This window comes from Heterobasidion irregulare (assembly GCF_000320585.1).
Source record: "Heterobasidion irregulare TC 32-1 unplaced genomic scaffold scaffold_03, whole genome shotgun sequence".
NCBI classification, from domain to species: domain Eukaryota; kingdom Fungi; phylum Basidiomycota; class Agaricomycetes; order Russulales; family Bondarzewiaceae; genus Heterobasidion; species Heterobasidion irregulare.
The window spans coordinates 2,905,306-2,930,561 of NW_009258199.1; the positions used below are offsets into that span (position 1 = coordinate 2,905,306).

General features: G+C 52.1%; 14 protein-coding genes across 14 annotated transcripts; 3 read left to right on the plus strand and 11 right to left on the minus strand.

Moving 5' to 3' along the window:
• Positions 1 to 416: 416 nt before the first annotated feature.
• Positions 417 to 3,917, minus strand: HETIRDRAFT_473483 (uncharacterized protein; the record flags this gene model as incomplete). Its single annotated transcript, XM_009546085.1, has 12 exons — positions 417 to 818; positions 872 to 976; positions 1,036 to 1,527; positions 1,582 to 1,734; positions 1,784 to 1,921; positions 1,983 to 2,401; positions 2,456 to 2,545; positions 2,597 to 2,913; positions 2,972 to 3,112; positions 3,375 to 3,507; positions 3,568 to 3,701; positions 3,750 to 3,917. 12 exons carry the CDS (start codon positions 3,915 to 3,917, stop codon positions 754 to 756), a joined length of 2,355 nt encoding a protein of 784 aa, XP_009544380.1. The 3' UTR covers positions 417 to 753.
• Positions 3,918 to 4,632: 715 nt separating this feature from the next.
• Positions 4,633 to 6,803, plus strand: HETIRDRAFT_47693 (glycoside hydrolase family 85 protein; the record flags this gene model as incomplete). The annotated part of the gene is made up of 4 exons (XM_009544926.1): positions 4,633 to 4,709; positions 4,755 to 4,838; positions 4,890 to 5,295; positions 5,352 to 6,803. Coding segments are annotated over 4 exons (2,019 nt in total), but the record flags the coding sequence as incomplete, so codon positions are not given.
• A 312-nt stretch (positions 6,804 to 7,115) lies between these two features.
• On the minus strand, positions 7,116 to 8,197 carry HETIRDRAFT_416402 (uncharacterized protein; the record flags this gene model as incomplete). Its single annotated transcript, XM_009546086.1, has 3 exons — positions 7,116 to 7,133; positions 7,200 to 8,085; positions 8,136 to 8,197. The coding sequence occupies 3 exons, from the start codon at positions 8,195 to 8,197 to the stop codon at positions 7,116 to 7,118; spliced, it is 966 nt and encodes a 321-aa protein (XP_009544381.1).
• Positions 8,198 to 8,765: 568 nt separating this feature from the next.
• Positions 8,766 to 9,158, minus strand: HETIRDRAFT_313768 (uncharacterized protein; the record flags this gene model as incomplete). Its single annotated transcript, XM_009546087.1, has 1 exon — positions 8,766 to 9,158. The coding sequence occupies one exon, from the start codon at positions 9,156 to 9,158 to the stop codon at positions 8,766 to 8,768; it is 393 nt and encodes a 130-aa protein (XP_009544382.1).
• Positions 9,159 to 9,844: 686 nt separating this feature from the next.
• Positions 9,845 to 10,566, minus strand: HETIRDRAFT_473485 (uncharacterized protein; the record flags this gene model as incomplete). Its single annotated transcript, XM_009546089.1, has 2 exons — positions 10,311 to 10,566; positions 9,845 to 10,254 (listed from the first exon to the last, which is right to left on the minus strand). A coding segment is annotated over exon 2 (225 nt), but the record flags the coding sequence as incomplete, so codon positions are not given.
• HETIRDRAFT_408687 (uncharacterized protein) lies at positions 9,845 to 11,202 on the minus strand. Its single transcript, XM_009546088.1, has 2 exons — positions 10,311 to 11,202; positions 9,845 to 10,254 (listed from the first exon to the last, which is right to left on the minus strand). Exon 1 carries the CDS (start codon positions 11,127 to 11,129, stop codon positions 10,749 to 10,751), a length of 381 nt encoding a protein of 126 aa, XP_009544383.1. The 5' UTR covers positions 11,130 to 11,202; the 3' UTR covers positions 9,845 to 10,254; positions 10,311 to 10,748.
• Positions 11,203 to 11,476: 274 nt separating this feature from the next.
• HETIRDRAFT_439341 (uncharacterized protein) lies at positions 11,477 to 11,932 on the minus strand. Its single transcript, XM_009546090.1, has one exon. It carries the CDS (start codon positions 11,827 to 11,829, stop codon positions 11,620 to 11,622), a length of 210 nt encoding a protein of 69 aa, XP_009544385.1. The 5' UTR covers positions 11,830 to 11,932; the 3' UTR covers positions 11,477 to 11,619.
• Positions 11,933 to 12,362: 430 nt separating this feature from the next.
• Positions 12,363 to 13,106, minus strand: HETIRDRAFT_312889 (uncharacterized protein; the record flags this gene model as incomplete). Its single annotated transcript, XM_009546091.1, has 3 exons — positions 12,363 to 12,749; positions 12,832 to 12,992; positions 13,067 to 13,106. Coding segments are annotated over 3 exons (588 nt in total), but the record flags the coding sequence as incomplete, so codon positions are not given.
• Positions 13,107 to 13,474: 368 nt separating this feature from the next.
• On the minus strand, positions 13,475 to 14,128 carry HETIRDRAFT_103262 (uncharacterized protein; the record flags this gene model as incomplete). Its single annotated transcript, XM_009546092.1, has 3 exons — positions 13,475 to 13,535; positions 13,579 to 14,036; positions 14,102 to 14,128. The coding sequence occupies 3 exons, from the start codon at positions 14,126 to 14,128 to the stop codon at positions 13,475 to 13,477; spliced, it is 546 nt and encodes a 181-aa protein (XP_009544387.1).
• A 265-nt stretch (positions 14,129 to 14,393) lies between these two features.
• On the minus strand, positions 14,394 to 17,147 carry HETIRDRAFT_147022 (serine protease S10). Its single transcript, XM_009546093.1, has 16 exons — positions 16,884 to 17,147; positions 16,688 to 16,791; positions 16,567 to 16,625; positions 16,451 to 16,505; positions 16,210 to 16,338; positions 16,050 to 16,151; positions 15,969 to 15,990; positions 15,844 to 15,915; positions 15,690 to 15,771; positions 15,420 to 15,630; positions 15,089 to 15,354; positions 14,994 to 15,014; positions 14,906 to 14,913; positions 14,708 to 14,837; positions 14,609 to 14,630; positions 14,394 to 14,522 (listed from the first exon to the last, which is right to left on the minus strand). The coding sequence occupies exons 1-16, from the start codon at positions 17,092 to 17,094 to the stop codon at positions 14,472 to 14,474; spliced, it is 1,545 nt and encodes a 514-aa protein (XP_009544388.1). The 5' UTR covers positions 17,095 to 17,147; the 3' UTR covers positions 14,394 to 14,471.
• Positions 17,148 to 18,167: 1,020 nt separating this feature from the next.
• Positions 18,168 to 18,416, plus strand: HETIRDRAFT_314046 (uncharacterized protein; the record flags this gene model as incomplete). The annotated part of the gene is made up of 2 exons (XM_009546094.1): positions 18,168 to 18,338; positions 18,390 to 18,416. 2 exons carry the CDS (start codon positions 18,168 to 18,170, stop codon positions 18,414 to 18,416), a joined length of 198 nt encoding a protein of 65 aa, XP_009544389.1.
• An 819-nt stretch (positions 18,417 to 19,235) lies between these two features.
• On the minus strand, positions 19,236 to 19,449 carry HETIRDRAFT_313497 (uncharacterized protein; the record flags this gene model as incomplete). The annotated part of the gene is made up of 2 exons (XM_009546095.1): positions 19,236 to 19,330; positions 19,380 to 19,449. Coding segments are annotated over 2 exons (165 nt in total), but the record flags the coding sequence as incomplete, so codon positions are not given.
• Positions 19,450 to 19,872: 423 nt separating this feature from the next.
• HETIRDRAFT_116903 (uncharacterized protein) lies at positions 19,873 to 22,595 on the minus strand (the record flags this gene model as incomplete). The annotated part of the gene is made up of 8 exons (XM_009546096.1): positions 19,873 to 20,125; positions 20,168 to 20,309; positions 20,541 to 20,629; positions 20,655 to 20,698; positions 20,775 to 20,851; positions 20,989 to 21,107; positions 21,503 to 21,590; positions 21,716 to 22,595. 8 exons carry the CDS (start codon positions 22,593 to 22,595, stop codon positions 19,873 to 19,875), a joined length of 1,692 nt encoding a protein of 563 aa, XP_009544391.1.
• A 2,251-nt stretch (positions 22,596 to 24,846) lies between these two features.
• Positions 24,847 to 25,131, plus strand: HETIRDRAFT_313870 (uncharacterized protein; the record flags this gene model as incomplete). The annotated part of the gene is made up of 1 exon (XM_009546097.1): positions 24,847 to 25,131. A coding segment is annotated over one exon (285 nt), but the record flags the coding sequence as incomplete, so codon positions are not given.
• Between the last annotated feature and the right edge of the window lie 125 nt (positions 25,132 to 25,256).

Below are 25,256 nucleotides of genomic sequence, written 5' to 3' on the forward strand. Positions count from 1 at the left end.
GCAGAAAAGAAAGCTGGCCACCGCCGCACAGAGGGCCCAGAAGGAGGCAAGAAAGGCATCCTCACAGTCTGCACACTCCCGCTTCATCGTGGGCCAAGCTGGCCCATCAGAACACGCAGCTCCACCCATATCACCATGGGCACTTGGCCATTTTGGTGGCATTGAAGACGTTGATTGAATAGACTCGTTCGCCATCTTTGATTCCGCCTCAGCTTCGTGGTGTGTCATCGGTTAAGGGCCGGTACTGATACCATGTTATGAATGCTCCAATTTGTTCGCCTCATTTGTCGCTACTTGAGCATTGGGCGGTTCTCGTGGTCCTTACCTCCAAAACCAACTCCGGCTGATTGTCTTGGGGCTTGAAGCCGGTCCGTCTTGCATCCGACTGCATGATACTTCGCTGGATCTTACAGTATGAAAATGCAAGAGTAGTCGTTTGTTCTTCCTACATTTTCTATATCATGAAGAAAGTTCGGAATATCGACATGTTTGATGCTCAGTAAAAAGAGAGATACATGTAACGGTCGTTTTAGTGGGAGTCGCAAGATCAAAGTTTTCGTCAAGCTTGGTCAACAAAAATCACGCGAAAGTAAAAGGAGCTACTGGAAATCAAGATGGGTCTCCCATTACCTTCACAGACTTTCATCCACCCGACTTGACAAAAACCCCAAGTTGCACGAGTGCACTTCGACTGAAACGACTTTTACATGGCTTTCTGTTTTGGCTAAGGGTGCTAAGAGTGTCAAAACAACATCAGTATCGACGTTTTCCACTTCCGGGACCCTGATACGGTCCATAATCTGGCGGCGGTCGTCCAGCTGCACAAACAGAGTCAGTGAAAAGATTCCCGACCAGGAACCAAGGAACGAACCTCCTCCTCGAGGTGGCGGTGGAGGCGACCGAGCTCTCCCGCTCACACTCGGGATGACAGCATTCCGGAAGAGCTGCATCAAGTCGTCCGTGCGGAATATAGGCCCTGACCGCGAGGCAAGATCAGCTTTCACGTGGCATGCCTCGAGAGTGGACCGAACTCACCGTCGAAAGAAGCAGGCATGGGAAGCGTGCCGATGAACCAAGACAATACAGCCGGTATTGTCACGCCCTTTTCCTCCTCGCTCTCCTTCACAGGTTTTCGGCCAGGCGGGCCCTCCCGCTCGCGTTCGCGATCCCAGGTCGGACTGCCGTACCGTCGGCGGGGGTGTCCTTCCCAACGATCCCTGTCTCTCCCAGGAGATGCGGTCCTCTGGCGCTTGTGTACCGGAATATGGCTATCGTCGCGCCTCTTGTGCTCGGGGGTAGGGGGCCGCCTGTGCACTGGGGGCGCCGGGTGCGAGTTCTGGCTGGGGTTCGGGGTCATGGTAGGTCCGCCGATGGAGCTCTGAGTATCCGTACGGCCGAGCGATCCGCTAGATCCTGAGCTGCTGGTACCAGTAGCCTGGCGAGCCATTGCGACGCCAAGATCCCGAGCGGCGATCGCATCCGTGGAATGATAGGTGTGTCGTTGGGCAAACCTTTTGATCGGAGGATCTGATGAACAAGAGGATCAACACCGCGATCTTCAATCAGCAGGAAGAAACCTACCGGTCGGGTAGACTTCGGCCATTCGCTTTTCGAGCTTCTGTGCTGCAGCCAGATCGCCATACTGATATTCGTGACGAGCCCATCGCTCCCACAACGGTCTGGCACGATCGGCAGGGAAGGCATTAATAACGCGCTCAAACAGCGCTCGCGCATCTGAAGAACCGTCAACGATGAGCTGAAGAAAACGGTGAGACGTGCGTACTGTTTTCATCGTTGAGAGAGAGGAGGAAAGTGAGATAGTGTATTACAAAGTCGACTTCGTCCCCAAAGGTCTCCATCCCCTTTTCAAAAATGCGCCCAGCCACACCAGCGTCCTTCATGCAATGATACTCCACAAGAGCTGAACATGCATAAATCGTTGGAGCGAGAATAGCGGGTTATAAAGATGATCAAATACGCACCTGCCGATTCGTAAATCTGCCATGGGGTCCACCTATCCCTGCGTGCCTTGGCAAAAACAGCTCTGAACGACTTAAGGCCCTCTGCTCGCCGCGCGAACCGCATGTACATTGTCCATACGAGTCCATACTCCGTCCTCCGATCAGCAAGCTCCCTCGATTTGGGCGGCTTGTCGTCCGCTGGCTGCGTCTGGAACGAGCCCGAGTTCGACTGCGTGCCACCCTCATTCGGAAGCGTCGTATCTGCTTGAGAATCGTTGATTGCCAAGTTAGAGTTGGACGAGCCGGCAGAATTGATGCGGGTCTCCAGGGCCTCGAGATCACGCCGAAGGACCTCCAGGAATCTATCGAAAACGGCGTGTACTTCACTGAAGTTTTGGGCCACCTCGAGCGTCTCGGCGTATGCGAAGTTGAGAAGGAAGCTAGACACACCAACATCAGTACTTGGTCATGCAAGAATATACAAATAAAAATACCTAGAGGGATTCGCTTCGATACCTGACTTCAATAAGTTAATAGCTTCCTCCGTCTTGCCCACGCTGTTGGTCCACATAAATGCCATGTACCTTGAAGACGTCGTCAGATGTAATAATGCACAAAATATAGACAGCCCATACCAGATTTCACCAAAAAATCGCATGCGAATGACAGCCTTGCGATAAACGCCTTGAATTCGCGTTATCAACGCCGCCTTATCTTTTTCTTCAATCTCCAACGGGTTACTCTCTTCCCATCGCAGATAATTCTTCCAGGCGCCAACGAGCGCCCTCTCTGCCGCATTGAACGTCGGCAGTGGCGGAAGGTACAACGGCGGACGCGCGGTCGACGAAGAAGGTGGTGGCGGGAAAAGCGGTCCGAGATGCCGTTGTAGTTGACGCAAGACAGTGCGAGCTTGCATGTACGAAGGCGACAGGTCGTTCATAAACTTCTTAGCCTAAGTTGCTTCCATCGGTCAGTTCACACAAGTCGCACGTGCAGCTAGTGGCAGTTACCGTGATCCTGTTCAGTCCATTCTCGAAGGCCTCGAGCTCCTGCCACAGCGCCTCGACGTTCTCGAGGGGGATCTGCACCGCGCGGTGGTACACCTTGCGCAGCGCGTCCATCTTTTGCTGCTCCTCCCAGGTGGAGCTAGTCTGTAATCGCAGTCAGCACGAACAGTTGAGACAGGTTCAACGGGTTGGCGTTGGAGGTTTTACGCATCTGTCACACGCGAGCGGCAGAAGCAGAGACAGCAGCAGGGAAGAAACCGACAAGCAAACTCGATCTTCACACACGCACGCGCCTACGGATCACTCTGTCGCTGGGGCAAATACAAAAGAAAATCGATTTACGCCAGTAGAAACATGATGATGCCGGAACCTGTCTCGCAAGCTCAGAAAAGTAAGTATCACACACCTCGCCAGAGCGCAAAAATTGGATATATGCTGTCCAGATGTCACCGCTGTCCTTATCTTGACCTACGTGGTTCAACGCAAAGTCATATGCCTTGCGGATGATTTCGCGGGCGTCGGGCCCCGAGTTCAGCCGCCTGTACATACACACCGCTCAGTTTGTGATGGAACCGAACACAGGTACACGATCGACTGACCTGACATATGTCAAGTAGAATCTCCAAAGGTCAACAGACGGTGAGGTCCGCAAGAACCGCACGAACAAGGACTCGGCGAATTTGAACGACCCAGGATTCAGGCAATGGTTGAGATATGCAATTTGCGCCGAAGCCTATCAAAGCATCAGTCGATGTAGCACTCGCACGAAAGCCTCACTGACTGTGTTGGGATACATCTTCAACAGAGCCTCATACGCCTCTTTGATCTTATCCAGGTCGCCTGACCCCTCTGCCATGTTGATGAAATTGTTCCAGCCTTCAGGATCATGCGCTTTCTCCGCAAGTTGTGCGTTCAGTAGCTCCCATTCGGACGGAGGATCCACGGTCATCTGCCCTGTGTCTTGTTGTGTCTGAGAGCCATTTTGAGCAGCGGAAGCATCTGTCGGTGTCGCGGGTGGTACATTGAGCTGTTGAAGAGCATTGAAAATGTCGGCAACTTGGGGTGTTCCAGGTGGTTGCAGTTGAGGTGTCTGCGGTGCATCCGTCATGGTGCCTGCCTGCGAGTTGAATGTTGAAGTTAACGAAAACGGAGGCCACACGGTGTAGACGACGAAGAATTCAACACGGGAAACTCCAAAGTTGCCACCAGCCTGTTGCCTCTTTGCCTCCAACCGCCGTGGGAAGGTTCCGCCACATCCTGCTATTATTGGCTTACATTACCCCCTAATCTAAATCCGAAATATTTAACTAAAGCCTCCACTGAGCCCGCTTCCTCACGCTCTTCAACATGCCGCTTCGTGGCAAAGAACTGTCCTCGAAAAATGTACACGACGAATCGCCCTATTTTGCATCGCTTGCGGATCTAGACACTTGGTACAAGTCCCACAACGCCAAACTGCGAAATGTGCTGGACTATCTTCCCCGCACCCCGCGCACTTCCCCAGCCACGCGTGGAGGGAAGCTCCTGGTAAGATCTGCGAGATCTGCATCTCCGTGAAGGCTCTGACTCCTGAGAAGATATGTCATAATTATAAAGTACATCTGTCGTTATCACAAGAGTCGAATGGTAGAGTGACTTTGGCTGCTCTCGTTGCCGGCTTATAACAGGGAGGCTATACCGAAAGTCCCTCTGCATTCTCGTACACCTTTAATTTTTGGCCTTGGTGTGATACCTTCATTTAGTATGTGCCTACACATCCAATACACTCTACCCTAACACCATACAGTTTCTCGCATCATCGAGTAACGATCCCGCCATCAGGATGGACCACTGCTGCCCATCGACAAGGCGTCAAAATGCTCGGGACATTGTAAACACGCTTTCCACACCATCTTATTCTGCTGATGACCCGTTCGCGCAGGATATTCGAGTGGGAAGCCAGCGAAGGCGACAGTCTTCGGCTGCTCTTCGGACGCCTTCCTCAATCTAGAACTGGCCCAGCCGCCCCCTCCGCAGACGACTCTGTTCCCACATCCCCGCACTACGCCCGCCTCTTGGCAGATCTCGCTCTTCAACGCGGGTTTGATGGATACCTCCTGAATTTTGAATTTCCTCTGCGTGCCGGGGGTGGTATCGGCCAAACGCGCGCGCTGGCAGCGTGGATCGCGCTGTTGGAGGCAGAACTGAAATCGAAGGTGGGACCTCACACTGAAGTCATCTGGTACGACAGCGTCGTCTTCACAGGGCAGGTTCGATGGCAAGACCGCCTGAATAGCTATAATTTACCGTTCTTCCTACCATCGACAGGCTTCTTCACAAACTACACCGTGCGTCCAAGTTCGCTCTACACGCAGACCGGTACCTGATACCTTGAGAATTTCAGTGGCCTGCACATTATCCTGCCTTGACCACGCAGTTTCTACTCAGTCTCGATCCTTCACTGACGCGCAACAAGTCCGTGCAGGACGTCTACACAGGCATCGATGTCTGGGGTCGCGGGTCGCACGGCGGTGGAGGCTTGGGGTGCTACAGGGCCCTCGAGCACATCGATCCTCCATCCACAGGCATGAGCGTCGCCCTTTTCGGCCCCGCGTGGACATGGGAGAGCGAGCAAGACAAGCCAGGATGGGACTGGTCCGCCTGGTGGGCGTACGAGCGGCTACTCTGGCTGGGCCCGGAACAAGCGGGCTTGGCGGTCGAAGTGAAGCCCGCGCCGCGCCGCGAAGGGGAGCCCGAGTGCCCACATGGCGCCTTCCGCCCGCTCGTGTCGTTCTTCGAGCGTAGGCCGCCGCCCGACCCCGCCGTGCTCCCCTTCCACACGACGTTCTGCCCCGGCATCGGCACCGCGTGGTTCGTGCGCGGCACGCGGGTCCTTGCACGTGACGACGGCTGGACGGACATGGACAAGCAGGGCTCGATTGGCGATCTGCTGTGGCCGCGCCCCGCGCTGACCTGGGAGGACACGGACCGGGTGGACGCGCTCCCCGAAGCGCGCTGCGTCTTCCGCTTCGACGAGGCTTGGATGGGGGGCAATTCGCTAGAAGTGACCTTTGCCATTCCAGGCTCCTCCGCTGAGGACGCCTTCTTCCGAGTCGCCTGGCTGCCGATCCAGTCCCTGTCCGTGACCCCCGGAAAATCATACGAGGCGTACGTAGTCTTCAAGACTGAGAGCGACAGCCTCGACGTCGGTCTCTCCGTCAAACTCCCGAACGGCGACACTCCGGTGTCATCGATAGAGACTCTACTCAACGGGTGGACAAAACTTTCGCTGCAGTTCACATCGGACGCCGCTGAAGACGTGTCCATGGGCCTCATAGTCGGCTTCGCCGCGGAAGACCCCTCAGAACCATCCTCGTTCTCGATTCTGCTGGGTCAGATGAGCGTCTACCCGAGCCCACCTTCCACTGACGCATCTCCGGCGCGCGCGCGCATCCTCTGGGCCGACTTCGATCGCCCAAGCGCAGCAAGCCTAGCTGGCGCTCTGACATGGGAGGTCGCGGCCACCTTTGGCCCATCCGCACCGCCATCCATTCCGGCCGTCGAGGACCCCAAACCCGTCTGGCTACTCGACACCGCTGACCACTGGTTCCCATCTTTCCTGTACTTCAACGTATATGTGCAGGCGCATCTCGCAGACGGCAGGGTGGAAGGGCCGGAACAGGCTTCCTTTATAGGAACGACCGGGTTGGATGGGAGAGCGAATAGGCTGTATGTCGAGCGGGAGATGTTGCCGGAGAGCGTCCAGAGCACAAAGGCGGTGAGGTTTTACGTACAAGGTGTGACGGACAAGGGGCAGGTGATGGGTTGGGATCAATGCTGCTTCGTGGACGTGTAAAAAAGTCATTGACGATTGAAATTAAATGGAGCAGATCACACGCAAGACTGGCAGCAGTAATCCCATGGGACGGCCTGGATGAACCTGGAGAAATCAGAACAATCATGACATGGCCCACCGATGATACACGATACAGTACAACATCGTCTCGAAAGTCCCAGAGATGACAGCAAATAAATTCTGATTGAACTGGCTGATCAGCATCCGAATAACTGGAGGTCGAGGGCATACTCACAACCTAAGAACTCGAATGATACCCAAAACCGGAAAACTCAATTATCATGCCTAAAGCGTCTCGACAGCATACTAACACTATGCTACCGCACGTTCCTATTTCCGTGTCGCATAAATATGATCAGCAAAAGAAAACCGGCGACATAAACCACAGTAACTCACCTTCTCCCAATTCGTGGTTTGCCGTATCGCACGGTCCCAGAGGCTCTCGCCACCCCTAGCTTCATCTTCCCACTCTGCCCTCAACTCGCTCCTATCTGCCTCCAAAAACCAAACCCACTGCTCCTTTTTCCGAAGCCTATAGATGCAGTCCTTGGCTAATTTCTGAAACGACGACGTGAAACGAGTATCTATCACGAAGACGAGGACCTTGAGGGCTGGCAGAGCTGTGACAAATAGTTCCACATCATGAACGGAAAACGTCCACGTGCTGGCCAGATGGGTGACATGTGGTAGATTATCGAAAAGCAGGGGCGGAGCATTGGAAACGAGGTGGAGGCGTGTGACCCTGCTCATCAAAAACCGTGCTTTCGTCAAGTGTTCATAGTTGCACTTCCCTCCTCCCAGCAATGTCAAGTCTAGGTCGTGATCAAGCTCGCGGTTACTATCCAGGTCTAAGGGACATTCCGAAGCTAGATTGCAGAGTGCTTGGACGTGAATAGCTGCGCGACGCAAGTTCTTGCTCGCGAGGAAGATTCTTGGTGGTAGCGAGATGTGATCAGGCAACCAAAGGCCTTGTATGTGCAGAACGGGGTCTGCGATGTTTCTTACACGGGGTAGAGAAGGAAAGAGATGGTCACGGAGTGAGATTGCTTTGGGGAACGAGGTGATGATGACCTGGTCCATGAGATATGGGATGACCAAACGATACACCCATGAAGATACCAGGCAGAGTGCGAGGCAGGACTGCGTCGAGGACGAGGCTGTGATGCGGAATACCTCATCCAAGAGTTCCAGTGGAAGGGGTGGATGGTCGGGCGTGAGGACGACGACGCTGGATGCAACCATGGTGTTCACTGGGATAGGGTCGTTTGTATCAGCGCTCAATCTAAACCAGGGGTTAAATAAGGTTGAACGCGCTCACGGGGCTGTACTCACACGAGAAACATTCTATTATGATTGATGGGTTCGGAGATAGAGCTTCTCTGAGGGAGATGCATGACCTGCTAGTCGGACTCCTGTCCAATCATACGCAGCTGTCTGCCATTCGATGGTCAACAATAAACTCAACTCCTTTGACTGACTCATGCAGTATACTGCGAATCTGCAGTTCACTATACTGCCGATCAATGAACTTGATACACAGGTCAGAGCGAGTCTCGAGACAAGGCACCGTCAGAGCTCGACGCTTGAATTATACAACTTCAGCCGCGTGACTCTTAACAAATACTTAAATTACTTGTCTTGCGATAATATGGGTTGTCTACATGGCGATCCCGGCTGAAGGCAACCTCAACATGTTTGCGTGCATGATCCCCCGCACTTTCGCGTACATAAGGCAAATGTAACATCCGTAATTACGGTGCAAAAGCAGCGAATAATACAAGACAGAATGACAAGGCCGGGCCATACAGTCATATCAATCCCGCACTGGCCATGTTGGGCAGCCCGTAATAAAATGAGAGGTCGACAGCACTAGTAACTGACATGTCATAACCGAATCTCTTACCACTATGCTCCTGTGCGTTGCTGTGTCCCAGTCGCATGGTCAAAACCAACATGGAAGTATCACAAAATACAGTGACTCACCTCCCAATTCGTGGTCTGCCGTATCGCACGGTCCCAGAGGCTCGGGCCACCCTTACCTTCATATTCCCAATTTTCCCTCAACTTGCTCTTATCTGTCTCTAGGAACCAGACCCTCCCTTCCTTTCTCCGGAGCATACTTGTATATCCTTTAGCCATCTCCCTAACTGGCCTTGCAGCGCGAGAATGCACCACGAAGACGAGCATCTTAAGAGTGGGCAAGGCCAGGGCGAGCGGGGCTACGGTACGAGAGGTGCCGGTACTCCACGTCATGGCCAGGTGAGTGAGACACAGGAGGTGGTCGAGCAGAGAAACCGAGACGGTAGAGACGAGGTGGAGATGTGTGATCCTACGCATCATGTAAGGCGCCTTCATCAAGTGTTCGAACTTGCGAATCTTCTCCTTTCCCCGTAATGTAAGACTTAGGTCGCGTTCAAACTCGCGGTCCTCCGGTCTCTCTGCGTCCAGCCCGTAGAGTGTTCGGACATCTATGGCTGCGCGGCGCAAGTTCCTGCTTGCGAGAAAGATATTAGAGGGAAGTGAGGAGCTATCAGGGAGCCAAAGGTCGCGTATGTGCAAAGCTGGGTTTACGAGGTTTCCCACACGCGGTCGCGTTAAAGAGGTGTTCGTAGAATGAGTCTGCTGTGATGAGCGAGGCGATGACGACCTTGTTCATGAGGTATGGAATGACCCGACCATGAACCCATGATGATACCAAGCAAAGTGTGAGACACGATTGTGCCGACAACGAAGCTGAGATGCGAAATATCTCATCCAAAAGCTCCAGCGGAAGAACGACGGTGTTGGAACCGACCATAGTGATTACTAGGAAAGTCGTCAGCATCAGCGCTTGCTCTCACCAGGGTTAAATATGCTCATCAAGGGGAACATTCCGTTTTGATTGATGGATTGGAAGGCGTGGAGATGACAGAAATAACCAAGTCAAATATGTCACGCGTACACAACACCTATTTTATCAAATAATCTATTTATCGTTACGATATGTCAAAATCAAAGTCGTCGCTTATAATTTTCTTACTAGGTGAAGATGTGAGATATTTGCGAGGAGACGAGCGCAAATTATTCTGTATGTATATATGGCTATCCAGCGTGAACAGCAGACACCCGCGTTGTTGCATACTGCTAGAAAGCAGAATATACTGTATAGCATCCGCAACTACAGTAGTGAAAAGCGAAGGCAGCGAATGACACAAGACAGAAGACCTGACAATTGCGCAAAAGCTGACACGCACTAGGTAAGAAGCGACATCGTACGTCAAGTCCATGGATCTGCATGATGATCATGATGGTGGAAATGGGAGTGCTGAAGTCTTTTGTCGTAATGTCTCCCAGCGCGACTAGATATGGTATCCGTGCTGGCTACGTTGGGCCACTGTTGGGCCTATAACCTGGGAATTGAGATGTTGGATCTGAACCATTTACTACCCTGCTAATGCTGTTCCTATTTCCGCTGTCGCATGATCAATACGAACAGTAACACCAGTGTCACGAAGCTCAATGACTCACCTTCTCCCAATCTGTGGTCTGCCGAATTGCACGGTCCCAGAGGCTCTTGCCGCCCTTACCTTCGTCCTCCCACTCTTCCCTCACCTTGCCCATATCTGTCTCCAGATATCAAACCCTTCCATAGTTTCTCCAGAGCATCCTCGTATGGTCCTTGGCCATATCCTGAATCGACAATATAGCGCGGGTATCCACCACAAAGACAAGCATCTTGAGAGTCGTCAAAGCCAGGGCTAGTGGGACTGCGATAGGCGAAGTCCTGGTATTCCATGGAATAGCCAGATGGGTGAGACGCGGGAGGTGGTCAAACAGAAAAACCGGGATGATGGAGACAAGGTGGAGATGCGTGATCCTGCGCATAATGTAGTGTGCCTTCATCAAGTGTTCGGATTTGTGAATCCTCCCCTGGCCCCGCAATTGTAGATCTAGATCGCAATCGTGCTAACGGTCCCCTGGCTTCTCTGCGTCCATCCCCTCGAGTGTTTGGATATCTATGGCTGCGCAGCGCAAGTTTCTGCACGCGAGGAAGATGTTTGATAGCAGCGGGCAGTCATCAGGGAGCCAAAGGTCGCGTATGTGTAAAACAGGGTCTACTAGGTTTCCTACACGGCGTCGCGTATAAAAGAGCTGGTTATAGAATGAGTCTGTTGCGGTGAACGAGGCGAGAACGATCTGGCTCATGAGGTATGGTATGACCCGACGGTGAACCCATGACGATACGAGGCAAAGTATGAGACACGGTTGTGTCGACAATGAAGCTGTGATGTCAAATATTTCTTCCAAGAGTTCCAGTGGAAGGACAATGGTGTCGGATGCGACCATAGTCACTGGAGAGGTTGTCGACATCAGCGCTCGCTCTAGCCAGGTTAAGATATTAAGGGAAACATTCCGTTTTGATTGATGGATTGGGAGACGTGGGTGTCTGTGGGTCCCGGGGATGACCGCAATAGCCGACTTAAATATGGCACGCGTCCGCAACGTGTATGTTATCAAATACTTAACGTACATGTTATCACATGATAGGAGTTGTCCCGTACATTGAGGCTGCAGTCGAAGTCGTCGCTTACTATAAGGTTTTTACCATACGAGATATCTGCGAGCGACCGCACGAGGGCAAATTAGTCTGCATATATGGCTATCCAGCGTGAACATCAAACACCCGCGCTGTTAAATACCAATGCTGAAGAGCAGGGACATACTATATAGCATCCGCGACTACGGTAGTGTAAAGCGAAGGCAACGAATAATACAAGATAGAACGACAGGACCTGACAGTAACTCGAGAAGAGCTGACACGTCGCGTACACAATTTTCACAGCTTTCGACAGGCTGCATAAAAACGCAAATATCGAGGTAGAAAGCGAGACCGTACCAGAAGTCCATAGATCCGCGGAAAGGGGTGGCGCAGGAGTCGTCCGTCGTGCTGGTACCCCCGTCTCTCAACGCGAATAAGGGTGGTAGCCGTGTTGGCCACGCGGGGCGGCACGTTGGGGCCCGACGCCCTGTCCACCGCCCTGCGCATTTGCTGCTCGCGGTCCCTTTGGCACGTTCGGCCCAATGCCCCCTGCCCCACCTGCAGGCCCACCCCTTCCCATCCCGAGCCGCGGATCGGCAGTCAGACCCATGCCCCGACCCATGCCCATGCCCATGCCCATATTCTGCGCGCCACCTCCCATGCCTATGCCCATGCCCATGCCACCACCCATCCCGCCGCCCATTCCGCCGCCCATGCCTCCCATGCCACCTCCCATGTTCCCCATCATCGGGTTCATCCCACCGCCCATCATTGGATTCATCCCGCCGCCCATCATGGAGTTGATGCCGCCCATGGACGATGCGATGCGCGTGTAGAGCGTCGCAAGCGCTTGCGGATCAAAAGGCGTATTGCCCATTTGAGGTGTCACCTGCGCGCCCGCCTGGTTTCCATACTGACCGGCGTTACCGCCGCCGCCAGCACCGACACCTACCCCCATTCCGCCGCCCTGGGCGCCATATCCGCCGCCGCCGCCAAAGTTTGGGCCCGCACCGCGGCCCCTTCCGTTCTCTTCGAAATTATCACGCTGGGAGCGCGGCTGTGCCAGTTTGACATCGATCTGCGACGGCGCCAAAGCAGAAGATTAAAGTCAGCAATCCAGCGCTTAGCGAAGACAGCGCGTTTTCCGCTACAAAAAAAAAGAGCAGGCCACTCACCATCTTGCCGTCGATCTCCAGGTTTCCAAAGCCGAGGAAGGGCGTCACATCCGTGTCTTCAAACGACACGAATCCGAAGCCCTTGCTCCGTCCCGTCTCCCGATCTAGCATGACGGTCGAGTCCACCACCTTACCGAACTGTGAGAAGAATTCACGCATCGACTCGGAGGTGACGCTGCCCGCAAGGCCGCCGATGAAGAGCTTCGTAGCACGCTGGTGTTCCTGCCGCGGGATCGCGCGCTTGGGATCGATCTATCAGGGGAGCGAGATGTCAGCCATGGCCGGCGCCTATCGATTCTGCGGGCGCGCAGGACGAAGAAAAGGGCTTCCTCACAATCTTTCCATCCAGGAAATGCTCCCGGACCATGACCGCATTCACAGACGCCGGGTCGTCGAATGTGAGGAATGCGAAGCACCGCGAGCGGCCGGCGGCGTCGCGCATGATGGTGCATGCGTCGACCTTGCCAAACTGGGAGAAGTACTTTCTCAACGAGTCTATGGATACAAGGTAAAATAAAAGATACTATTTAGCTCTATGGAATGTACAGGAGCAGAGTCATACGATGTACCATCTGTAGTATCCCAATTGAGACCCCCTATGAACATCTTGCTATATGCGCGGGCGTATCATGATAGCAATACAGAGTTGTCGGTGAGACATTGTGATACAGCGTGGCGGTGGCATTTGCGTTCAAGGTGCACGGATAGATGCACGAGCGACGTGGACATAGAAAAAGCAGAGATCACTATTAGTGCCAGTAGCCTAAAACATGAGGTCACGGCGCAAAGGGGAAAAGAGAGATAAGGTGACTATACTGGTCAACAGCGCATGTTTCGTGTGTAGTGCTAGCCTAGCCTAGACCTAGAGTGCGACGGTAGAAGCTAGCGCTAGTCCTAGGCGACACGACAGCGGGGGCATAATGCTAGGCAACGACTACAACAACGCTGTCGCGCGCGCTCCATATATCCAAGGCCAGCTACGCGGTACGACGGTAAAACATAATGGTGACTGCTAGCGACCCCTTCCAACTATACTTCCTAGACACATAAAGTGAGTATAGACTAGAGCATTCCCACTCACCCTTCGTCTTTCATCTCGGAGGGTCTAATTGACCGCTCTTGGACCGATATTTGTTGGTAACCACCGTTCGCGGCGCCTCCATAGGAGGCATGGTAGTCGTCCTCTAAGGGCTCCTGGTAGGTCGGTATCTGTTGCGTCACGAGGGCAGGCACGGGCGTGGCAGCGGTCGATTGCGGCTGTCCACCGGTCGAGTCAGCCGACTCCGGTTTCGGAACTAGGGTAGTGCTGGAGGATGCAACAGGCGCCGAGGAAACAGGAGCCGTGGTGGGTGTCGTCGGCGCGGATGAGGGCTCTTCTGGGGGATCCGCCTTTACAGGCCGTGAGTGCAATGGAATTGCCGAGTCTGAGGTTTTGTCGATAGCTTGTGATGTTGGTTCCTGGGCTTCTTCATGCGCGGGCGGCACCTTGACAGTAGGGTCAGCCACGAAGTCAGCATCGTCGGTGCCATACAAATCTGCGTAGTGGACGAAAAGCGGGTCAGCACGGCGAGACAGCATCGAAAAGAACGCAGCGGCGCACCTGCGTAGAGGTCAGCGTCAAGGTCAGACATGGTTGTGGTCGAGGAGCAAGAGGGGAATTGGCGCCTGTTCTGTTTTCTGCCAGTCTTTGAGCCTCGATGCATTTTCCCACGATGACCCACCGACCCAGGGCTGAGGCGTTGCTTATGTAATTACGCTCTCGGCTCCTCCAAGCGCCCGCAGAGATTGATGCTAGGCGCCCGCAGAGATCAGGCCTGCCAGAACATCGAAGCGTTGATCTGGCTTCCCATAGCGCTTGCACTGGTCCATCAAGCACCGTTGCTCTCACAAGACACGTTTTGGAACAATCAATAATGACCAAGGCAACTACGTTGTTACATGCACTACATCCAGCCCTACGAACACTTCACCATTCTATGGGCTCTCCCTGAAACCCATCAAGTACTGCATTATCTGCATTCCCGCCTGTACACACGAAACATGATGGTCGCAGAGAAAAATGAACGCCGTCAGTACAGGCGCGACGCAAACAAAGACCGGTCATAGCATACCATGGGAGAGAATTGTGGGACCCTGCACCGCAGCAGCAACGAATAGAACGGACAGAGTGAGTGACCAATGGGGAAACTAGAACCGGACGGTAAACGCACATGTGCCCGCTGAGCGCTACTTCGAAGTAGGTCAGCCCGCGTTCTGAGTGCATGTTCCCAAGCGCGCCGACGCCATCAACGATGAAAGAATCGTTCTGGATGGGCGTCTGGAAGCCCTGCTTGCCGGCCCCTAATAGAAGGCGTAATTATTCAGCGTGCCTTATGCGGAATAAGAAACCGTAAATAGAGCGGACTTACAGGTCGTACTAAGACGAAGAGAATTTAAGCGAGAAGGGTTGTTGATCCGTCATTACACCTTTATCAGACAAGGTGATGCGGCGCTTACTTTTGAAGAACGATCCTTGTTCTGTGCGGCGTGCAAACACCGCGCTCCAAAGGTCAGTCGTGCACGACGCAGCCTCACGCTTAAAGGAGACTCACCCTTCAGCGATCAAGATAAAGTCGGCCAGACCGTGGACGATCACGCTGCGGTTGCTCTTCTCAATGGCGTTCGGAAGCACCGTAAATGCGGGCGGCAAGCTCGCATCCCCACGGGGAAACACGTTGACGTCAGAGCACTCTGCCCACTCCACGTCCGTCGGCGCGTGTAGCGCCTTCTTGACATCCAGCCTATCAAAATAGAGCGGCGATACCTGTGTCTGGGCAAACGAGCCTGGAAACCCTAGGACGTCCCACAAGATCGGGTACTGGGAGGAAAACCCACGGCTCTCGAATCAGAGAGCAGAGAACGAGAAACGGACTCTGAGCGTACGGTATCGAAAATTCTATAGATGTCGAACGCAGGGTTCACAAGGAGCGCCGCTTCAAAGATCGCATCCCAGACGTCGCAGCCATCGTCCGCCTCGACTGAGCTGCCAGGCAACGGCAGCAGGCCAGTAGGCGGGTAAGTCACAAACTTATCGAAGTAATCCGCGTAGTTGCACTGTTCAGCCATCGAGTCGAGCTGCGCGAGGAACGTCTGGCTATGCAAATCAAACGGGGGTCAACGGTAAGGCAGTATTTGATTGCGAACAGGACATACTTAAACGCGAATACGTTTTCGTACTTGTGTACGAATTTCACCGCCGGGATTTGGGTTTGCACGACGTCCCAGCCAAGGACAGCTACACGTAGAAGCAATGTGAATCAGTCTTACAAGAAAACGGTGCGGTTGCCAAAGACACAGGTGGACGTACGATCGGAAACCCAGAAACCCTGCAGATGTAAGTCGAGCTCGCCAGGATGCTCGTAAATGTAGTTAGCGAGGTCTGCTATGACGTCAGCCTATCATTCGATATGTATACTGGACGAATCAGCTTACATGGCACGTACATCCCGGCATACTACATTATCGTTGAATCTATGAGTATCTAACATGTCGGTGAGAAGACAAAAGACCCACGCTTTCGCCAGTCACATAGAACTTTTTGCCCTTCAACTCGCTGAAGACCTCCAGGAACTGCTGAAAGAACCCGACGAGTTGCGCCGCGACATCATCTTCGTTCTGTGTTCCGCGCCATAATTTTGTCAGTCATGTATCTTCAACAAAAGAAACAACGTACGCGCGCGGTAGGTGTGCCCTGTGAGAACCCGGTACCGATGGGTTGCTCAACAAATAGAATACTAGAGAGATTGGTCCAGCTGAACTCGTTTTGCGTGGCCTTGGCTTGGCCCCAGGACCAAGTGATAGGCTGGGCATCAAACACAAAAGAGCAAGGTACCACACAAGGAAACACAAAAGCAAGAACACAAAAGCAAATATTAATGTTGGATCGCGTGAGAGAAAGGATATTCTCAGCGCACCCCGTTCTCCTGAAACGCGCCCTCGAGCGACGAACAGCCTGGGCCGCCATTTGTCCTGACAACGCGCAGAACAATCAGCTCGTCCTGTATGGAACGAAAGCGGGAGTGCAACATACCAAAATATCAAGTCATCCAAACTCCCCTCCGGACCGGGCGGGAAAAACCAAAAGAACAACTGGGCCCGCGCCGCCTCAGCCCAGCAAAAATGACAACATGAAGGAGAAAAGAGGAACGCACCTCGCGCGTCTCGTTCGCCGCGCCGCTGATCGGCAATAACCCGGACCACGACGAGCCGATGTCGAAATCGACCTCAGGAAGTGTCGCCCCATCGACCCAGAACTCTGCGCAACCCCATCCGACGCGTCAGCACCGCGCGCGCCCCCCACGCGCCCGCCGGGAAACCCGACGTTGCGGACGTGAAGAATGGACGCACCAGACGCCCTGGGGTTCGTGAACGTGATGTTCTTCGAATCTGCCCGTCTCGCTTGCCCGCCGCGGCGTGCCGACTTGCTCCAGCGTCTTGCTGCTTCGTGCCTCTTCGCATTTACCGTGCTAGGGTTTATTTGCCTCGCGTTGATGTCTGGAAGTAGTGCCAATGTCACGAGAGCGAGAGTGCCCACCAAGAGAGACGTGAGGGGAGCCATGGGTGAGCGCGAAGGAAGGAGACCTGGCGACACGTCGATGGCCTTAGGTATTTATAACGACCAGGTGAAAGGAGATATGCCACACTATTGTCAGCGTATATATAGCAGCAGTGCACATGAGCGATTCCGGATCCGTAAGGACGACATAGTTGGCTGGGAAGAAAAGCGCGTTGGCGACAACGGATAGCGGAGGACGCCATGTGCTCACAACAACAAATCAAAGTCGCCGGAATCGAGGTACGCAACGTCCTTCTCTCTGCTCCTTACTGCGGCCCTGCAGCTCCCGCAAAGTACATTCCACAGAATACAACATATATATCCACACCACACGGCCCAGGATCAAAGGAAGCCATCGGATTGCTTCATTTTCCGGGGCTTCGCGGTGGGCGCCCTTGTTTTTGAACGGGATGCATCATCGGTTTTACTGATCGTGCACCTATCCAGGTCCAATAACTAGGGATTACCCCTGTACCGTCACTGGTGCTTCTATCGAGGCCGCCATAACTGCATGAGGGGCCTGAGGGCTTCTTGAGGGGCTCACGAGGACACGACTCAGGGAACTCGAACACGCGCAATGTCATTGTGCTAGAATCGCACAACTGCCAGCCCCGCGACCGCCCCGCGTGCCCTTCACTCGACCTCGCCTACTGTCCGAGGAGCTGTCGGCTGCTATCATGCGGTTTGCGAAATAATTGCTGAAGTACGTCAATACAATGCAAGCCAACACTCGGTATGTCTTCGGATCTGATTTTCTGAGCATTGCTAGGTCATCGAGTTCCAGACGAATTGTTCATGTATCCTTGGGCGTAAGTAGAAGGGTTTAACATGGTCCGGTCTTGACGCCAACGTCAAGCAGTTCGCATCACAGCTGACGGGCGAAATACGCTGAAGCCCTTGAGGAGCAGAGTTAATCATGCATGCAGTGGATATGCATTTTGTGGCTACACGCGGCGTGATTCGATCGCAGACTTGCAGAGGTGTTTGGCTTTCCCATTCCGCCAGGCCTGTGCTGTCTGTCTGATATCTCAAGGAGCATTCGGATCCAATCTCGTGCAATCAATATACTGGCCCAGATGAGTCCCATTGTCAGTCCAGCTCCTCCTTGTTCGTTGTCGCAGTCCTTGCTGGCGACAACAAACGTTTTGATCGCAAACTCAAAGAGGCTTGTTCACTCCCTGTTGTATCGTGACACTTGCTGGGGGGCAACATGCGCATCGCGAAACCCTGTTCGAGACGATTTTGATGTGAGTGATGAACTAATTCTACTTTGGTTGTCTAATAACATCTTCATTTAGGATATCGCTTGCTCCGGGGCCACTTGATACAGTCCATTCCGTAAGGAACAGTGCTTCCTGGCGCACTTGATTCTATCGCTCCCTATTGCGGCATGGCATCCACATGGTTTTCACTTTGTCCATGTAATGTCGCAACCACGACTTGTGCAGCTGCGAGACCTTGTGGTAGACAACAGCTAGTTCTTGATTTCTTGTTCACGATGTCTCCTCTGATTTGAACCTGCCCTCAATGTTTTAACTGATTCCATCTGGAAAAACCTCCTCTTTTAATTAGATCTAATTATTCAAAATACTAATCTGAGCTAATCAGAATATATTATCCATAATCAACTTTATAATCAAATCTGCAAGTAAAGGTAATATTGTCTTTACTACTATAGTCCTATTGGAATCTACAATCCAATTACAAGTTTACACATTTTAAATCCAAATTGTGTAAGTGCTACAATCTTATTTTTACTGTATTCTTTATTTTTTATTAGTTTACAATATCATTGTCTAGTGCCTAAATTCAAATATCAGCCCTGATTTTTAGGGCATTTATTGTTATGATCATGACTTATTAGGCCTTAATAGTGGTCTATTCCAATACGATCATCACAAATATCAAGTGGCCTTACAGGTTGAGGCGTATAACAAGGTACAGATAATAACCTTGGTCATCCACTCCCAACGGATCACCTATCATTGGTCGAGTATCATGGGCCTTATTGCAGCAAGCATGGAATGCCACCTTACAAACTACTCATACACCAGGTATAGAACTCCTAGTCTTTCTTGGCTGGAAGGAGACGAATGGAGAAGCACAAGAATAGCCATTATTGAGAGAGACAACTTAGAGAATACCTACAGATACATATACGGTGATACGCTAGAGGTGGCTCTAAGTGCCGAGCACAACACTAAAACAACCTCTAATGCAGGGGTGCTGGAGCTAGTTTCTGTTACACAAGGAATCGTTAGTGATGACTTTAGAAATCGACGGCGCACTTGAGAAGCAGCGAGGAGTGGAGATTATAGCGCCCGAACGGTTTCGGGACTGCACCGAACACCGACCGAACGTTCGGTCGGTCGTGTCGGCGATTCGGTCGGTAACGAGGAGGTAGTGTCGCGACCGACAACTACGTGCTTCAAGAGCCACACGGGACTCTGACAATATACGAGGAAGGACTAGGGGTACGAGCGAAGAGACGAGTACGAACGCGAACAAGGCCGAACGACGAAGATGACAAGTTTTCGGGAGTCGATGAAGACGATTTCGATGGTTGAGACGAGTGCGAATGAGCTCTGAACTGTGGGGTGCGAAAGCTGCTTTATTCCAGAGTTGTATGTAGGTTTTTATAGTAAACAGCGCCCCTAAGTAAAATATCGAACCTGAAATGAGAGTAGATGTCGAATGGGCGCCAAGCCTTAGCGATCAGAGAAGATAAGGAGGTAGGTGAGATGTCCATATGGGTTCCGAAGGTGATAAGGTAAAAGGTAATCAGTGATGTCGAAATCCCAAACGTTCGGGATCCGTCGCCCGAGTGTAGGTAGCAGGAACAGGTGTTGGAGAACCAATGAAAAATAAAGAAGAGGTATCGTACGACCAGGGTGGCCAAGCAATGGTGTAAGATCGTGTTTGACCGACCATGCGGAAGTCGGGACGATAAGCGATAAGGACCGACCGACTCACAGAGGACATCGGCCGATACGGAATACTGGCTCCGATCTCGTACACACCTATCGTAACCCTCCTGTGCGGTCATGGTAAGTACGTGAAGTGTGGGCGAACTGACCCAAGTGCTGCCGAATCGTCCTTCGGTGGCTTGTCGTCGGTCGGGTAGGGACCGACCGTGTTCGGTAAAAGTCGGCGACTTCGGTACTTGTCTAGCACTGTTCGGTATTTCCCCAAAGCTTCCCGAATCCCTCCCTCGGACCCTAGCGCGGGTGCATGCTCATCAACGGTATTCTCATGCCCTACTTCCTAAAGTAGTATAAAAGGCCCATAGAATAGGCTGATGATCTTCAGTCTATTCTCCTCGTTTTGATACTGTCTTCCTACAGTATCCCTTTGTTCACTGTAGTCTCCCTACCACAGCATCCTCGTTATACTGCAGTCTTCCTACTGCAGCCTCTGCAATACATCTCTGGCTCCTGTGCTACACGTACAGTCAAGACCATCGTTCCACCCTTCCTCTACGAGCAACCTAGGGAAGAACCTCCTACTCTTGGGGTTACCGAACGAGCAGTTCATAACACTAGAATAGACTCTTCTGCCCCTACCTTGCCCACACTAGCTTGCTGCCACACTCTTTCTCATAACCTTCCTTAGTGGGGATAATAGACCCCCATTAAGAAAGTATTACTACACACACTCTGGAGCAAGACCTAGGCCGAGAATACCCTCCCGGCACTAGATGCATAGACAACCAACTCCGTCATAACAATCGCCCTATCTGGCACAAGGGGATCCATTGGCTCTATAACGACACCAATCACATCGCCCCACCGAATTACGATAACTGCTCATTCCAAAATGGGCGTTACTTTTTTGCATTTGACGACAGAACCGAGGAAGAAAGACTTTGGAACGAAGTAGAGAATCATTGGGACCTACCACCCCAATACAAGGAACCGGCACTGGTAATCCCCGAAGACTCGGAGCAAAAGGAACCAACCTCACAGTCAGACTCTGACTCATTACTGTCACGAACGGCTGTTCGGGACGAGAGGATCCTAGGCCACGAATGATGAGAGAGGGTTTGAGAGGATGATCGGGACTGATCAGACTAGTGTCTTGCAATCAGAGAAGACTGTGTGAACAGCAGTTCTTAGATTGGACAGAAGTGGATAGCCTAGGGCTTCCACACTGCGCCGCAGTATCTATAAATATGTACAAGCAGATGCACGGACCAAGTATCAGTGGAACAGGAATGCGAGGTATAGTCGGGAGAAAGGTCCTATGAGTCCTTATCAAGAAGGTGGGAAGAAGTAAGTAAGCATAGGCGAGACGTTTCGTAACATTACCCCCCCCTCTAGGCCGTCAGTGCCAGAGACGGTAAGTAAGAGTCCAGGAAAAACATAAGCAATGCGCGTAGTTTGAGTCGTACAAAATAATATTTAGGGCACACATTCTCGCTGCCCACAGTCGAGTCATGACACAATAGCCCTTGAGTACGGACGTCATGATATCCCACCTCGTTACCAACCATGCGGGGACTGCGTTTTAGAGCCAAGTCCCTCTTCTCATCATGGCAGTGGGTACCGGCCCAACGGATTCGAACCGTCGTCTGCCCCGGCAGTTTTACGTCGTACCGGACGTCAGCGTCTCATTCTTCAAGCACCTCGAGGACGGAGGACGATGGGTTGGGTGTCGGACTCGCTGGAGTCATACTCGACAAAGGGAAGGGGAGGTCGAGTTCGGGTAGAAGGGCAGATTAAGCCCAGTCGTGCGGGTACAATGTGGTAGCGAGGCGATATTTGTGCGAACCTATAGACGTCCCTTCCTCTGCCGCGTTCCATGGGGTAAGCCCCCGGCATTGGGCGAAGTGGCGCTCCATTTGAGGCCGAAGACAAGGCACGAGATACCACAGCCGTGGTTGGCATGTGATATTCAGTGACAGGGGTGATGTCATCGGCGGGATGAAAGGTGTCCCGAAGGGGTGTTGTCTGGTCTAGACCTATGAGCTTCCTCTCGCCTGCATTAATGCGGGCGATGAGCGTTCCCTCTCTGATCTGTAAGGCTCGTTGTGCGTGTCGGACGAAGCTCCTTTCTTCTTCCAGGATCTCCAACGCCCTCTGAATTTCCGGTCTAGTTGGTCCCGATACAAATTCGGTGTTCGGCGTGCCTTCGATAAGCCCCATCATGTAGGCGACGGGAGTCGTCAGATACGTTTCTCTGTCGGGAAATACGATCCCCTCGCTTGGTGTGTGGATAAGGGGTGGTGGAGAGGGAGAGTGGGAAGGTGAAGGTCTGTCGAAGTCCTCCGTGAATAGTCTGATCATCTCATCCTGTTGTCGTTCATCCTCGTCCAGTCCTTCCAGATACTCGCTGAATCCCTCTTCCGCTTCCCGTGCTGCTTGTTCTTCGTCTGTGTCCCATGGTACGGACCGTTCTTCTACTATGGACATCTCGGGGGTCGAAGGAATGGAGGGTTTGGTGGAGGGCGTTTGTTCGATGAGAATGTCTTCAGAAGAGGGGTGGATGGACTCGTTGGAAGACATGTTCGTTGGGAGGGTGAATGAGTGATTGAAGGAATGAGGGAATTGTAATGATTGAATTTGGGCTTTTGTATGTTTCTGACTTTGTTTGTCCGATGTTTGCAAGGGCTGCCCGTAATGGTAAATTATGATGTCGCGTGTCATATGCTTCCAAAAGTTCTTTAGCATTCCCTAGGTTTGCTCTCGTGACCCATTCATCCGCGGAGCTCGGGTATCCTTTCCAGTGTACTAGGTATTGATACCCGCGTTCTCGTTTCCTCTTGTCAAGAATTTCTTCGACTTCGTATTCCTCCTGTCCGTCTATGAGGTCAGGTGGTGGTTGTTCGAAGTTGGGGCCGTGTGCGGCTGTTTCTTGATAGGGTAAGATTAACGAGGCGTGGAATACGGGGTGTATTTTCCATGTTGGCGGAAGCTTTAATTTGTACGTCACTGGTCCTAGTTTGCTTTCTACTTCAAATGGTCCGTGTAGTTTAGGGGCTAATTTGTCCTTTGGGTGTGTAGTGGTAATGTTTTTTCCCGAGAGCCAAACTTTCTGCCCTGCTTCTAACTTGACTTCGTTCTCGGCGGTTTTTCTTTTCATTAATTCTGCCACGACTTCCAAGCTGGCCTTCGTTTCTTTTCGAAGTTGTTCTAGCCTTTCTAGTCTTAGTTCCACTCCGGGGATGTCGGACCTTGGTGTGATTTGGGGTACGAAGGTCGGATTGTAGCCGTACATGAGTTCGAATGGTGATTGATGCGTGGCTGAATGTTCCCTTATGTTATGTGCGAATTCGGCGTATGGTAGTAGTTCAGGCCAGTTTGTTTGCTCGTAATTGCAGAATGCTCGCAGATATTGTTCCAATTCTTGGTTTACTCTTTCTGTTTCACCATCTGTTTCGGGATGATAAGCGGTCGATAACGCTGTCGTGACTCCTAACTTCTTCCATAGTTCTCTCGTGAATCGAGCGGCGAATTGTGGACCTCTATCGGAGATGATCTTTTGTGGGAGTCCAAATCGTCTCCAGACATTCTTCATATAGAGGTCGGCCGTTCCTTCGGCGTCTATGGTTTTGTTGCATGGAGTGTAGACGACTCCTTTAGTGCTTCTGTCCACTGTTACGTGTATCGCGTTATATGGTCCGACTTGTGGAAGATCCGTAATGAAGTCCATGGTGACTGTCTGCCAGGGTCCTTCTGGTATTTTGTTAGGAATGAGTGGGGTGTGTGTGGGGTGTGTGATATTCTTGGTGTATTGACACGTTGCACATCCTGTTACGTATTCTTTTATGAATGTGGACATTCCTGGCCACCAGAAGTTATCGGACACTAGGACATAGGTCTTCCATCTTCCCGGGTGTCCCGCTGCTGGTGAATCGTGGTATATTTTCGTGATTTGTCTTTTAAGTCCATCGTCTGGTGGGACGTATATTTTTCCCTTGTGCCAGATGAGATCGTCTTCATAGTTCCATTCTTGTAGGCCTTTTGAGAGTGCTCTGGGTCCGGATGCTTTGATGAGTTCCATCGCATCTGTTACTTCTTTATCTTTGGCTGTGACCTTTCTTAGCTTTCGTCTCAGTTGGCTATCAAGCATTTCGATTGTTCCTCGTCCCATTGCACTTTTGACGAACATTTGAGATTGTAGTAGTACCTGGTTTTCGTTGTCAAATTTTACCCCCTCTTTCAGGTCTGGACACCTGGACAGAGCATCGGGTCGGTGAGTAACGCCTGGTTTGTGGACGAGGGTGAAGTCGAAGCGGGAGAGGAAGAGTGACCAGCGTGCCTGGCGGCGGGAGAGAGTTCTGGCGGTAGAGAAGTACAGGAGATTTTTGTGGTCGGACCAGATCTCGAACGGGTGTCGTGCACCTTCAAGGTATACGCGCCAGTGATCAAGGGCGTGGATGATGGCAAGCAGTTCCTTATCGAAGATGTCGTAGTTCCGTTCGGCCGCATTAAATGACTTGGACAAGTAAGCGACGGGGTGCCATCCGTCATTGGGCGTTTCTTGTGACAAGATGGCTCCCGAGGCGAAGTCTGAGGCGTCGGTCTCAAGACGGAATGGGCGATTACCGTCCGGGTAGACAAGGACAGGAGTCGACGTGAAACAATGCTTTAGTCGTTCAAATGCTTCGTCCCTTTCGGGAGTCCATTCGAATGGAACATCTTTCTTTGTAAGGTCGTTGAGGGGTCGGGCCGTCGTGGCGAAGTCTTTGATGAACCTGCGATAGAAGTTTCCAAAGCCTAGGAAGGATTGTACTTCTTTTAGGTTCTTCGGGGTTGGCCAGGCAGCGATTCCATCAACCTTGACGGGGTCCATAGATATATTGTCCGCGGAGATAATAAATCCGAGGTATTCAACCGTGTCTGTTTCGAAAGTGCACTTGGAGGGTTTCAGGAACAAGTCATTGTCCAAGAGTATTTGCATGACTTGGGTCGTCACGCGTCGGTGTTCTTCGATGGTTTTCGTGAATACCAAAATGTCATCCATATAGACTGCCAGGACTTGTGCCACAATGAGGTCATGGAAAATGATGTTCATCATTGTTTGGAAAGTGGCGGGTGAGTTACAGACACCGAAGAACATCATGAGACATTCGAATAGGCCGAATTTGGTCATGAAGGCTGTTTTCCATTCGTCGCCTTCTGCTATGCGGATGTTGTTGTACCCCCATTTTACGTCAAACTTAG

Bases quoted from the DNA above. Each gene is read 5' to 3' on its own strand.
- HETIRDRAFT_408687 (XM_009546088.1), bottom strand. From the start codon at position 11,129: ATGGTCGCATCCGACACCATTGTCCTTCCACTGGAACTCTTGGAAGAA.
- HETIRDRAFT_439341 (XM_009546090.1), bottom strand. From the start codon at position 11,829: ATGCGCAGGGCGGTGGACAGGGCGTCGGGCCCCAACGTGCCGCCCCGC.
- HETIRDRAFT_147022 (XM_009546093.1), bottom strand. From the start codon at position 17,094: ATGGCTCCCCTCACGTCTCTCTTGGTGGGCACTCTCGCTCTCGTGACA. The intron at 16,339-16,450 runs GTGCGCTGAGAA...TTTGATGCCCAG, and splicing joins GCGCGTTTCAGGAGAACGGG to CCTATCACTTGGTCCTGGGG. The intron at 15,991-16,049 runs GTGGGTCTTTTG...ACGATAATGTAG, and splicing joins TCTATGTGACTGGCGAAAGC to TATGCCGGGATGTACGTGCC.